This window comes from Moschus berezovskii, chromosome 21 (genome assembly GCF_049115385.1).
Source record: "Moschus berezovskii isolate FMDL1 chromosome 21, NW_MosBer_1.0, whole genome shotgun sequence".
Lineage (NCBI taxonomy): Eukaryota > Metazoa > Chordata > Mammalia > Artiodactyla > Moschidae > Moschus > Moschus berezovskii.
The window spans coordinates 2610425-2623167 of NC_142480.1; the positions used below are offsets into that span (position 1 = coordinate 2610425).

Genomic DNA, 12743 nt, shown 5'->3' on the forward strand with positions numbered 1-12743 from the left:
CAATGAACACTCAGGACTGATCTCCCTTAGGATGGACTGGTTGGATCTCCTTGCAGTCCAAGGGACTCTCAAAAATCTTCTCCAACACCACAGTTCAAAAGCATCAATTCTTCGGTGCTCAGCTTTTTTTATAGTCCAACTCTCACATCCATACATGATACTGGAAAAACCATAGCTTTGACTAGATGGACCTCTGTTGGCAAAGTAATGTTTCTGCTTTTTAATATGCTGTCTAGGTTGGTCATAACTTTCCTTCAGAGGAGTAAGCGTCTTTTAAATTCATGGCTGCAGTCACCATCTGCAGTGATTTTGGAGCCCCCAAAAATAAAGTCTGACACTGTTTCCATTGTTTCCCCATCTATTTGCCATGAAGTGCTGGGACCGGATGCCATGACCTTAGTTTTCTGAGTGTTGAGCTTCAAGTCAACTTTTTCACTCTCCTCTTTCACTTTCATCGAGATGCTCTTTAGTTCTTTGCTTTCTGCCGTAAGGGTGGTGTCATCTGCATATCTGAGGTTATTGATATTTCTCCCGGCAATCTTGATTCCAGCTTGTGCTTCATCCAGCCCAGCGTTTCTCATGATGTACTCTGCATATAAGTTAAACAAGCAGAGTGATAATATACAGCCTTGACGTACTCCTTTTCCTATTTGGAACCAGTCTGTTGTTCCATGTCCAGTTCTAACTGTTGCTTCCTGACCTGCATACAGGTTTCTCAAGAGGCAGGTCAGGTGGTCTGGTATTCCCATCTCTTTCAGAATTTTCCGCAGGTTACTGTGATCCACACAGTCAAAGGCTTTGGTGTAGTCAATAAAGCAGAAGTAGATGTTTTTCTGGAACTCTCTTGCTTTCTCGATGATCCAGTGGATGTTGGCAATTTGATCTCTGGTGCCTCTGCCTTTTCTAAAACCAGCTTGAACATCTGGAAGTTCATGGTTCACATATTGTTGAAGCCTGGCTTGGAGAATTTTGAGCATGACTTGATTAGCGCATGAGATGAGTGCAGTTGTGCGGTGGTTTGAACATTCTTTGGCATTGCCTTTCTTTGGGGTTGGAATGAAAACTGACTTTTTCCAGTCCCATGGCTACTGCTGAGTTTTCCAAATTTGCTGGCATATTGAGTACGGCACTTTCACAGCATTATCTTTTAGGATTTGAAATAGCACAAATGGAATTACATTCCCTCCACTAGCTTTGTTCGTAGTGATGCTTCCTGAGGCCCACTTGACTTCACATTTTAGGATGTCTGGCTCTAGGTGAGGGATCACACCATCGTGATTATCTGGGTCATGAAGATCTTTTTTGTATAGTTCTTCTGTGTATTCTTGCCACCTCTTCTTAATATCTTCTGCTTCTGTTAGGTCCATACCATTTCTGTCCTTTACTGAGCCCATCTTTGTATGAAATGTTCCCTTGCTGTCTCTTAATTTTTCTTTTAAGAGATCTCTAGTCTTTCCCATTCTATTGTTTTCCTCTATTTCTTTGCACTGATCATTGAGGAAGGCTTTCTTATCTCTCCTTGCCATTCTTTGAAACTCTGCATTCAAATGGTTACATCTTTCCTTTTCTCCTTTGTTTTTCGCTTCTCTTTTTTTCACAGCTATTTGTAAGGCCTCCTCAGACAGCCATTTTGCTTTTTTGCATTTCTTTTTCTTGGGATGGTCTTGATCCCTGTCTCCTGTACAGTGTCATGAAACTCCATTCATAGTTCATCAGGCGCTCTATGAGATCTAGTCCCTTAAATCTATTTCCCACCTTCACTGTATAATCGTAAGGGATTTAATTTAGGTCATACCTGAATGGTCTAGTGGATTTCTCCACTTTCTTCAATTTTAGTCTGAATTTGGCAATAAGGAGTTCATGATCCGAGCTACAGTCAGCTCCCAGTCTTGTTTTTGCTGACGGTACAGAGCTTCTCCATCTTTGGCTGCAAAGAATATAATCAATCTGATTTCGGTGTTGACCATCTGGTGATGTCCATGTGTAGAGTCTTCTCTTGTGTTGTTGGAAGAGGGTGTTTGCTGTGACCAGTGTGTTCTCTTGGCAAAACTCTATGAGCCTTTGCCCTGCTTCATTCTGTACTCCAAGGCCAAATTTGCCTGTTACTCCAGGTGTTTCTTGACGTCCTACTTTTGTATTCTAGTCCCCTGTAATGAAAAGGACATCTTTTTTGGATGTTAGTTCTAAAAGGTCTTGTAGGTCTTCATAGAACTGTTCAAGTTCAGCTTCTTCAGTGTTACTGGTTGGAGCATAGACTTGGATTACTGAGGTATTGAATGGTTTGCCTTGGGAACGAACAGAGATCATTCTGTCGTTTTTGAGATTGCATCCAAGTACTCCTTTTTGGACTCTCTTGTTGACCGTGATGGCTACTCCATTTCTTCTAAGGGATTCCTGCCCACAGTAGTAGATATAATGGTCATCTGAGTTAAATTCACCCATTCCAGTCCATTTTAGTTCACTGATTCCTAGAATGTCGATGTTCACTCTTGCCATCTCCTGTTTGACCACTTCTAATTTGCCTTGTTTCGTGGACCTAACATTCCAGGTTCCTATGCAATATTGCTCTTTACAGCATTGGACCTTGCTCCTATCACCAGTCACATCCACAACTGGGTATTATTTTTGCTTTGGCTTCGTCTCTTCATTCTTTCTGGAGTTACTTCTTCACTGATCTCCATAACATATTGGGCACCTACTGACCTGGGAAGTTCATCTTTCAGTGTCCTATCTTTTTGCCTTTTCATACTGTTCATGGGGTTCTCCAGGCAAGAATACTGAAGTGGTTTGCCATTCCCTTCCCCAGTGGACCACATTTTGTCAGAACCCTCCACCATGATCTGTCTGTCTTGGGTGGCCCTGCACAGCATGGCTCATAGTTCCATTGAGTTAGACAAGGCTGTGGTCCATTGATCAGATTGGTTAGTTTTCTGTGATTGTGGTTTCTGTCTGTCTGCCCTCTGATGCTCTCTCAGCGCCCTACCATCTTACTGGGGTTTCTCTGACCTTGGACGTGGGGTATCTCCTCTTGGCCACTCACGGCTCCAGCGCCGCGCAGCTGCAGCTCACCACTCCATCCTTAGAAATGTGTTACCTACTTCCCGGGTCTGGTCACCTGAGCCTCCCCGTGGCTGCTCCCTCCGTCACCACTAGGTGGCGGCCCACTGTGCTCCCCACACCCCGGTCTCCTCCTGTCCCTGTCCCTCACTCAGCTTTCTCCTCTTTACTCCTACGGAGGAGAAATGAAAAAATTCTTAACTGTTTTCAATGAAAAATAAAAGTCTACCAAGACAGTCTCTCCAGATTTCTCTTATACTCTTGAAAGTCAGTGAAATACATCTGGAGTCTCAGTAAGAAAGAATGCTGCCCTCAACCAGTTTATTTCACTGTAGCTTCATCCTTCGGTTCCTCCCATCGCTCTTCCTTTCTCTTATTATTTTAGTCTTTTAATGATGTTAGTTACTGAGATGATAACATGGCACGATGTTCCAAGATGTAGGAAAATAAGAGGAATCTGACCCTAGAATACAGCTTAAATTGGTAAGAGCATAGTGGAACCATGTAGAGAAATTGTTCTACCAGGTCAGTTTTATTTTTGAGAAAGTAAATTGTATTCTTTGGAAGACCTCTAAGAAGGAAGTCACAAAATACCAAAACTAAAATTGGGTCCCGTGGACTTTAATAACATCTGAGAGTTAATATTTAAATATAATAAAGTCTCAAGATTCAAAGAAGATAAATTACCTGTTAGCGTTAATGTTGTTAAAGGAGTGAGCTGGTTCAGAATGTGTTTTAACATCTGAAACCACCTCTGCAGGACCCCCTCTGGAAAGTTCGCCGCAGTCAGAAGCTGGACATGTCTGCACGGCTGGAACTGCAGTCGGCCCTGGAGGCGGAGATCCGGGCCAAGCAGCTCGTGCAGGAGGAGCTGAGGAAGGTCAAGGACGTGAACCTCTCCTTTGAAAGGTGCCTGCCGACCCGGGGCTGTTGAGACGAGCAGAGTGCTGTTTCTGGCGCTCGGTGCTCAGGCCTGGGGCGCGGATGAGCACAGGCATGGTTTTCAGGACAGAATGAGCGTGTGTGAGTCTGCAGTTTTGAAGCGTCAGTGTTTCCTTCTGAGTGTGAACGGAGTGCTTACTGCCCTGAGCTGGGTGACAGGACCCACATGTCCGTGGATACCTCTCTGGCCTTCCTGTCCACCTCAGGCCTGTCCACTTCTTCAGCTTAGGATTTTTTTCTTTAAAAGCTAAAATCAACACACTAAAATATTCAAAATTTTTCCCCCACCTTCAAGCAGTCATAGAAAACACTGTTTGACAAGGCAGTGAATTCAGCAAACGTTTGCTAAGAGCCCACCATCTGCGAGTTCTGTTTGGTTCCCTCAGGATCTGTAATGACCTGCAGCCTTAAGAAAGCCGGGCTGCCCTGCCCGTGGTGGACCTGTTCACGTGGGTGGCTAAGCTCTGACACTTCTTCATTTGGGGGAGGGGGGCGGACCTGGAAGTGATGGTGTCACTAACAGGAAATTGTGTCAGTTTGGGGCTGAAAAACTGATCATGGTAACCGCTGCTATTTAAATATACTGCCTCTGTGCTTGGAGCTGCTGTGAGACCATTATTCCATGAAAACACATGACCCTTCCAGCATCCCTGTGAGGCAAGCGCTTGTACCACCCCCCACCTCACAGAAGGGGATGAGGGGCGGATGGTGACCCGGCTCTCCTGGAGTCACTGTGATCAGCACAGGGCTCTGAGTGAGGCTGTGCTGCTTGCCTCCCCCCGGGGCCCGCTGGGCCTGGCGCTGGCCCGTCCACGTAGCGCTGGGAGCAGAGGCCCCGCTGCACAGGCAGTGGCACAGTCTTTGGTGTGGCCCACGGTCGTGCTTATTCCAGGGAGGCACTTGGGGGCCTGACAGCGGAGTGACTGAGCCGCGTGTCCTCAGAGGATGCGTTTAGAAAGAGATGGGGACCGTTGGGGACTCCATTAGGGCCTTGTGAGATACGTTTTATCAACTGTGACTTTTCAAGTGAAGCTCGTGTATGATCCATGACGCAGTGAGCAGCAGCTGATGCTGAGAGTGGGCTTGAGTGTCTGTCCAGTGGGTCTGGGTGCTTTCCCGGACACCTGGATAAACACCCCCCCAACACACACAGACACACCCCACACACACACAGAGACACATACAGCCTTCACACACACACACACACACTTCACACAGACACACACACCCTCTGCACACATGCGCGCACACACAAACACACACACCCTTCAAACACACACACACACATACCCCCACCCTTCCTACCAACCTACCTACTTCGACACTCTGAACCAGCAGAGATGACCTGATCTCAGGGCACTTAAAGCCTTTTATTTTGTATTTTAGCAAACTAAAGGATTCTGAAGCCAAAAATAGAGAACTACTAGAAGAAATGGAAATTCTGAAGAAGAAGATGGAAGAAAAGTTTAGAACAGATACTGGTAAATTAGGATCATAAGCTTCTGTACCGTTTACATACAAACCTTTTTTAATGAAATGGTTTTATTTTAGATTTAATTTCTTTTATTTTTATTGGTTTTTAGTTCTATAAGGAAAGCGCTTACCCTGATCCCAAAGCCCAAAGCCTGAAATAGGGTGCGTCCAGAGGTTCCTCACCAGACAGGCAGCCACAGTGTTCCATGCAGTCTTCCTTTGTTCCATCTTGAAATGTGAAGCGGGTACCTGTGTCTGTATCATTAGGCCTCCCAGAGGCCTGCCCGGCCCTGTCCTGTGCTCAGGCGAGGCCACAGCCCTTGGCTGACCCGGGTCCTTTGTGCAGCCAGCTCGGCACAGCGCCCGCTGGGTGTCCTGCCTCTCCGGTCCCCTGCCGCGGGGCGTGCTGCGTCCGTGTGGCATTTGCTGCGGGGCTGCTGGTGGAGGGTGAGCGTGCGCACGCTCAGGCTCAGCTGTGCCGGCTCTGGATTCTGCTCCCGGGCTGTGGGTTTGTGTCCCCGGCACAGGGCAGGCGGGGGTCCCTGCCCTGCAGCCTCGCTCACCAGGGATGTCCTTGCTCGGAGTGGCTGAGAAGTGGCGCCGCGCTCACGTCCCTCATGAGCGGGGCTGCACACCTTTCCATGTGTTTGAGGGCCTTCTGTACCTCACTCTGTGGTCTATAGATTTGTATTTTCTACCCATTTTTAAAAGTTCAGATTGTGGCAAAATTCTTAGAAGCTGTTTATATATTGAGGGCTAGAGTCTTTTGTTTGACAAAAGTTGCAAATAATTTTCCTACTTTGTCTTTTTGTCTTTTTACTTGGCTTTTTTTTTTTTTTTAATAGTTTTATCTATTCTTGGCTATGCTGGGTCTTCATTGCTGCATGAGCCCATGCAGTGAGCTTCTCATTGCTGTGGCTTCTCTTGCTACAGAGCACAGGCTCTAGGGTGTGTGGCCTTCACTTATTGCGGTCCCTGGACTCTAGAGCACAGAGCTCAGTAATCTGGTGCACAGACTTAATTGCCCCTCGGCCAGTGGATCTTCCTGGATCAGGGATCACACCCATGCCTCTTGAGTTGGGAGGCAGATTCTTTACCACTGAGCCACTAGGGAAGCCCCCTGATTTTTTTTTTTTTTTTTTGCCAAGCATTAGGTGTTTTGTTGTTACTGTTTTCATTTTGTTTTGCTGTTTTAATTTTTACGTGTCAGATTTGTTAGTTTTTTTCCCTTTTTTAAGTCATAGGGAAATATTCCCTAAGTCCCCAGTTGTTCAAGTAATTCACCCATGTTTTCTTCAGATACTTCTATGACTTCATTTTTAAAATTTAGATTACTGATCCATTGGAAAGTTACTGTGACATACAGTTTGAGGAGGACCCATTCTGTCTTTTTTCCTGAGACTTGTTAGTTGTCTGATGCCAGTTATTAAAAAGTTCCTCTTGATGCTGACTTCAGATGTCAGTCTCACCATAGATGAGATGAGTTGCCATGGGGGCTGAGGGCTGTTTCTGGGTTTCTGCCTTGTTCATTGTCCATGGGCAGGACCCATGCTTCTAATTAGAACGTGTGCTCCAGTGAGTCTGCGTTAGTGTTTGGTAGGTCTCCTCCCCTCCCACGCCCTCGTTTTTAGAGACTTCCCAGGTCGTCTTCCTTGGTTACTCCAGACGTCCAGCTCTGGGGCAAGTCTATGGTATTTTTACTGTAATCTCATCAGATTTATCAGTTCACTTACAGAGAATTGCCAACTTGATGATACTGATTCTTCCCATAAAGCTTAAGAAACAGTCTTAAATTTTGTATCTTAACAAGTCTCGTTTTATTCTTACAGGACTCAAACTTCCAGATTTTCAGGATTCTATTTTTGAGTATTTCAACACTGCACCTCTTGCACATGATCTGACATTTCGAGTAAGTGTTTTTTTAAGTGACAAATGAATTTATGATAAATTAGAAATATTAATAGTTTAATATGGTTTGGCTGCCTGTGACCACAAACATACCAGTAAGTTAACATGTGACAGTTGTCTCAGCTATTGACCAGGGATGCTGAATGTGTCAGGTTTGAGACGGTTAAGGTGCGTGAAGTGTTCTCACTTTCTCAAATCACACGCAGTGAAGGATGTGCTTGGCACCTTCAGGGAAGACATCCCCTTCAGGCTCCGCCTGCGTAATGAGTGTTTCAGATAGTTTTTAAAACACACATTCTCCCCCGGCAGCTGGGCACGTTACCCCTTCAGTGGCTTCTGTGCAGACTCACTGATGGTGGGGTGGGTGGTATGGAAGAACAGCCCGGATCCAGGCCCCCTGTTGATGGTGCAGCTCAGCGCCTCTGCTCGGGGTGACCGCACCGGAGGCAGCCAGAGCCCCCGCGGCGCAGGAAGCAACTCCTGGGAACAGTTGGGCCCATCCTCCTCAGCCGCTGAGGCTCTTCACAGCACCCCTTGGAGGCAGGGCAGTTGGTCCTTCTTCCTCCAAACTGCAGGGTGGACCCTTCCTGGCCACCCCTGAGACAAGCCAGTGAACGTAGTGACAGCAAGTCTCATTAACAGGACCTCTGATGAGTTTGCCGTTGGGTTTGTTTCCTTTTTACCAGAAAACTTTAAACCTGCAGGAAGACCGAAATTAGCATGGTGAACACACACGTGCCTCGGGCCTGGCATTCTGCCTATTGCTCTCTCCCTCTCTGTGTACACACGGAGCTTTCTGAGAGTGAGTTGCAGGCATTGTGACCCCCAGACACTAAACTCCGGTGCTGCTTTGCTGAGGTCACTGAGCACAGTGCCGCCCCCAACAGGGACGGTTTGCACAGCTGCCCCTGCTTTGCCCAGGAGCCAGCGCCTCTCTGGTCTCCTTCCATCTGGAGTCGCGCCACCCCCCACCCTTTTATAACCCTGGTATTTTTGTGGTGTCCAAACCGGTTGTCTTGTAGGTTGTCCACTCTTCCTCTTGATTAGACGTGGGCTGGACGTTTTGACGTGAACTCTGTACCAGAGATGGTGTGTTCTTCCCACAAGTGGAGGCCACTGGGGATGCTAAGCTTCTTGGCCCTCAGGTGGAGGTGGTGTCTGCAGACCTGCCCCAGAGGGTCTCGGGAGGCACCAGTGGTCATCCGTGGGTTAGCAGATCACCGTGATCCTAGCCTAGACCAGTTACAAAACCCAAGCTGAACTGTTGCTCACAGCGTTCCGGGCACCCACCTATTTACATGCACCTGTCAAGAGGGCTTTTTATCGAACACGTGATGCCGCCTTTTCCCTTAAGTCCTCAGTTTTCAAGAAGCAAATACATGTAACTGTTCACGTTGGCGGCTCTTCCAGACACCCACTGCTGGTCAGGCCCGTGCCTCCTCCCAGCGCTGCAGGGCCAGACACAGACTCCCGAGAGGCTGAAACTCGGGTCTTCGACAGGATGGGGGTGGGCAGCAAGGCAGTGGCTTTTGTCTAGAACCAGTGGATGTTAGGACTCCCAAGAGGCTGAGACTCAGGTCATTGACGGGATGGGGTGGCCAGGAATGCAGTGGCTTTTCTCTAGAACTAGTGGACGGTAGCGGTCCATGGGCCAGGAGGTTTCTAGTGCGTCCCTCCTGTCACTGGGGCGGCCGGAGGAGCAGGCTGTGTGGGACCCCGAGACCCCATCCCCTGTAACCAGCACTCCTTCCGGTTTTCACGCTTAATTTTCGTCCCTCACTACCCCATGACTGAAGTCGGAAGAACAGTTACTGATGAAACACTCCTTGGTCAAAGTCGTCAGGAGGGTTTGCAGACCTGAGAATCTTCTGATAGAAGGTCCTCGTCTGCCTTCCCCGTGCGAAGCTGCAGTTTGCATTAAAACGTTGGCCACAGCGCTGAATCAGTAGGTTTTTCTGGAGGTTTGTATTGGGTGGGAATGATGGTTTTCATTCCTCCCATCTGTCACAGCCAAGGGCTCCGTCTCCTCCTGCACGTCCTCTCTGCCAGCCTCTTGGAAAGAAGTCAGTCACTGCCAGCATCAGGCCCGCCCTTATCGCCTCCGAGTGTGGACCCCTCCCCATCCCATCTGCATCCTTTTGATTAATTGTCCAGCTAAATGAAGCTAGTGGGGCTGTTCCTTGGCTATAGCTAAATTACGAAATGTTCTTTCGCCCTTCATTTATCTAAAAATGCAGCTCTAACTCATTTATATACCTCGTTTATGGGGGAAAGTTACTTATATTTGTGGCTAATTGATCTGGTCTTTCCCTTATGAGTTTGCTTACAGAATCACACATTGCAGTATGTAGTCATGCATGTGTTTCTGTGTGCACCCTGCCTACCCGTGTGAATTTGGCTCCTTAGGCAGCAGCCTGGTTAATTCAAGCCATTGAAAGTGTTTCTCTGATGTGATTCGATGGGATTTCGTTGTGGAACTACCTGCCCAGCTCCCCTGGGTCACCTGTTGATGAGGCTACATAAATTGTGTGCGTTCGTAAAACAGTGCCTTGTGATGAGGGAATGTTCGAGTCGGGAGCACTCCTGAGGTCATCTGTAGGTGGTTTTAGAATGCGGCTTTCGCTTCAGCTTGTGAAAGTCATTTGAGAGTCTCGAATTCTTTGAACCAAGCATTGCTTCCCTGTGTCATGAAACTTACAGGGAAATTCCTCCTTCTGGTCACAGGTCCACTGCCCTTTTCGATGTTAGAATTTATCCTCGGTCCCAGAAATGAGGCTGTGGAGCACTCGGCCACTTCAGCTTAGGGCTCCCGGGAGTAGAGTGAGTCACGGCCTGCAAGCCTAGAGGGCGGGCCAGGCTGCAGTTGCAGGGGAGGCCTCGGCGGTAACCCTCCCTCATGGTCACCCCACCCCAGTTCACTGAGGGCAGTGGTCTCGGGAAGGCAAGACAGTTGTGAGTGAGGTGGGGTCCCTGGTGGACAGTGCAGCACTGAGTCTGGGCTGGGCCCCCAGGTCCCCAATGAAACGCACTTTTTAAATGAACGACGTGCAGTTAGCCTCTGACTTCCTCAGGATGAGTTCCCTTATCCCCACAGTGTTTCTCTGCGTTTGTTTTCAGACCAGCTCCACTAGTGAGCAAGAAACACAAGCTCCGAAGCCAGAGGCATCCTTAGCGGTCTCTGTGGCCGTGGGCGCAGAGCAGCAGGAGGTGAGCATCGCCCCGTCGACCCCCGAGAGCCGGGGTCTGCCCCCACCCCCCATGTCTGTGCACCTTGCAGACCCTCACAGGCGCTACCCTGACAGCTTGTCCCTCTGAGGCAGCCTCATTTGAGAATTCCTGTTGGGGCCTCAGCCTGCTGAGGGTGGCTCCACGGCTGTCCCGACAGCGCAGTAGATCAAGACCGCAGAACGGTTCCTGCTAATCAGTGCTACCGAGTGAGGGGTGCGCTGAGCTGGACGCTGCTCACCTGTCCTCGCTTGTCCCCAGGACATGGCCCGGGCCCCTCAGAGGCTGCCCGCCACACCGCTGCCCACCGCACAGACCCTCGCTCTGGCGGGACCAAAGGTAAGGGCTTGCTCTTCCCTGAGGGGCAGGGGGGTTTCTTGGTTTCAGGTGACTTTTGTGTAAACAAGCCGAGGTTAATATTTTCATTACACAGTAATGTTTTGTTCTGAGTAGCATGTTGAGCCATAAAGTGTCAGGACCCTGTGTTTTCTTAATTAAACCAGTGACACATGAACGCATTTTAATTGGAAAATTTCAGAGTCTGGTCTCGCCAGGCCTCGTCTCCTTCCACAGCCGTGTGCCACTCTGTGTTAAGCGTCTGTTAAGTCCCTGCTTCACATGTATCCCATGTATCTGGTTGCACTTTGAGCCCTAGAGAACCATGTGGTTTATGGGAGGCAAATTTTCCTCCACATAAATGGAAAGCTGCTGAACATGCCACTTCCTAACTTGTCGTGCTCATCAGTATATCTTGGAGAGCTGAGCCTGACATTCAGGGTGTGATGAGGTCCTAGGTTCCCAGCTTAGCAGACATCTGGCCTCATGTGCTGGATGCTTTTCTTCTTTAATGTAGGCACGGCCTCTCTTAAGGCTGAAGCTGTGGACAGCTGTGCCTGCTAGAGATGGGGGCTTGGTTTAATTTGAGACTCGCCAACAGCCAGGCTTTGGGCTTGCAGCTCTCAGGGAGGCAGAGAGCAGAGCGGGCTCTGGGTTTTGTGCTGGTAAAGCCCTCATTCTGACAGATGGCTCCACATCTTCTGTGCCCTGAAGGGCACTGATCCCTCCTTTCTGCTGCCTTGAGCTTCATCAGCTCTGTGGTTCTCACGCCATTGTCCGTGGGGTCTCCTGTCCACTCTCCCAGTGAGGAGTGTTGGGTCTTTCCAGAGTCTTCCTGGGAGAAATGAGCTGCTGTGGGGGGGCTGTGCACCCCAAAATGTGGCCCAGGCCAGCCCTGGACCTGCAGGCGGGGGCTCGCGTCAGTGTGTTATCAGCGGTGTCTCCACGGTACCCCGGCCTGCCAACCTTGCCGGTGTGGGCAGTGAGGGTGCTCACCATGGGAGGCACATGTGGGCTCTTTTTCTGGGTCAGCCTCTCCGTGGATGGCACCCCTGGGAGCCACATACCTCATGGTGAAAGCGTGTGATTCAGCCTCTAGAGATCGCGCCCCAGAGGTTGAAACGTTCGCTCACGAGCAGGTGGCCCCATCCCCATCTCCCTATCTCACCCTCAACGTCCTTCCTGCAGCCGAAGGCGCACCAGCTGAGCATCAAGTCCTTCTCCAGCCCCACGCAGTGCAGCCACTGCACCTCCCTGATGGTGGGGCTGATCCGCCAGGGCTATGCCTGTGATGGTGAGTGCGCCTGCCCACCCACCACGAGGGCCCAGGGTGGGGGGGTGGTGAAGGCCTGGAGCCCGGGATGGCCCCACCGAGAGGGGGCCCCGAAGGCTCCTCTGCCGGCTGAGCCGGGCCCAGCCAAGGCTGAAGTCCTGCTGCAGCGGACAGTGTGCTGCTCCAGGGCGGCCAGGGTACCTGCTCATCCTTGGTTGCTGTAAAATTAACATCCATGTCTGTTCTCCAAAGTAAGGGAAAGCAGAGTAAAAAGAACTTTAAAATATTTCACTACCAAGTTGTCTAGAGAGACGCACCACCATGTGGCCTCTGCTCTTCCGGGTCTGTCATTACTAGCATTTTACGCCGCCGAGTTGTATGCCTGTCCTGTGCCCGGGCCGATGAGTGTGCAGAGAAGTTAATTGACACCTGTGTCCCCGAGCATCCGTGGGAACTGTTCCCTTTTAGGGGTGCCACACATGTCCCCTGCAACCGCTGCTTCGGGTGCAGGTCTCACGGCATGTCCCGT

At 49.6% G+C, this 12743-nt stretch overlaps 1 protein-coding gene across 2 annotated transcripts in view; it reads left to right on the plus strand.

Moving 5' to 3' along the window:
* Window positions 1-12743, plus strand: part of CDC42BPB (CDC42 binding protein kinase beta) — a 101382-nt gene that overhangs the window by 75949 nt on the left and 12690 nt on the right. For both annotated transcript variants that reach the window (XR_008684873.2, XM_055418596.2), the window contains exons 19-24: window positions 3818-3966; window positions 5386-5480; window positions 7302-7381; window positions 10498-10587; window positions 10867-10944; window positions 12130-12235. Coding sequence is in view for 1 of the 2 variants with exons in the window: in XM_055418596.2 (XP_055274571.1) it covers window positions 3818-3966; window positions 5386-5480; window positions 7302-7381; window positions 10498-10587; window positions 10867-10944; window positions 12130-12235 (598 nt within the window). In the remaining variant the exon portion in view is untranslated. The remainder of the gene's footprint in view (window positions 1-3817; window positions 3967-5385; window positions 5481-7301; window positions 7382-10497; window positions 10588-10866; window positions 10945-12129; window positions 12236-12743) is intronic.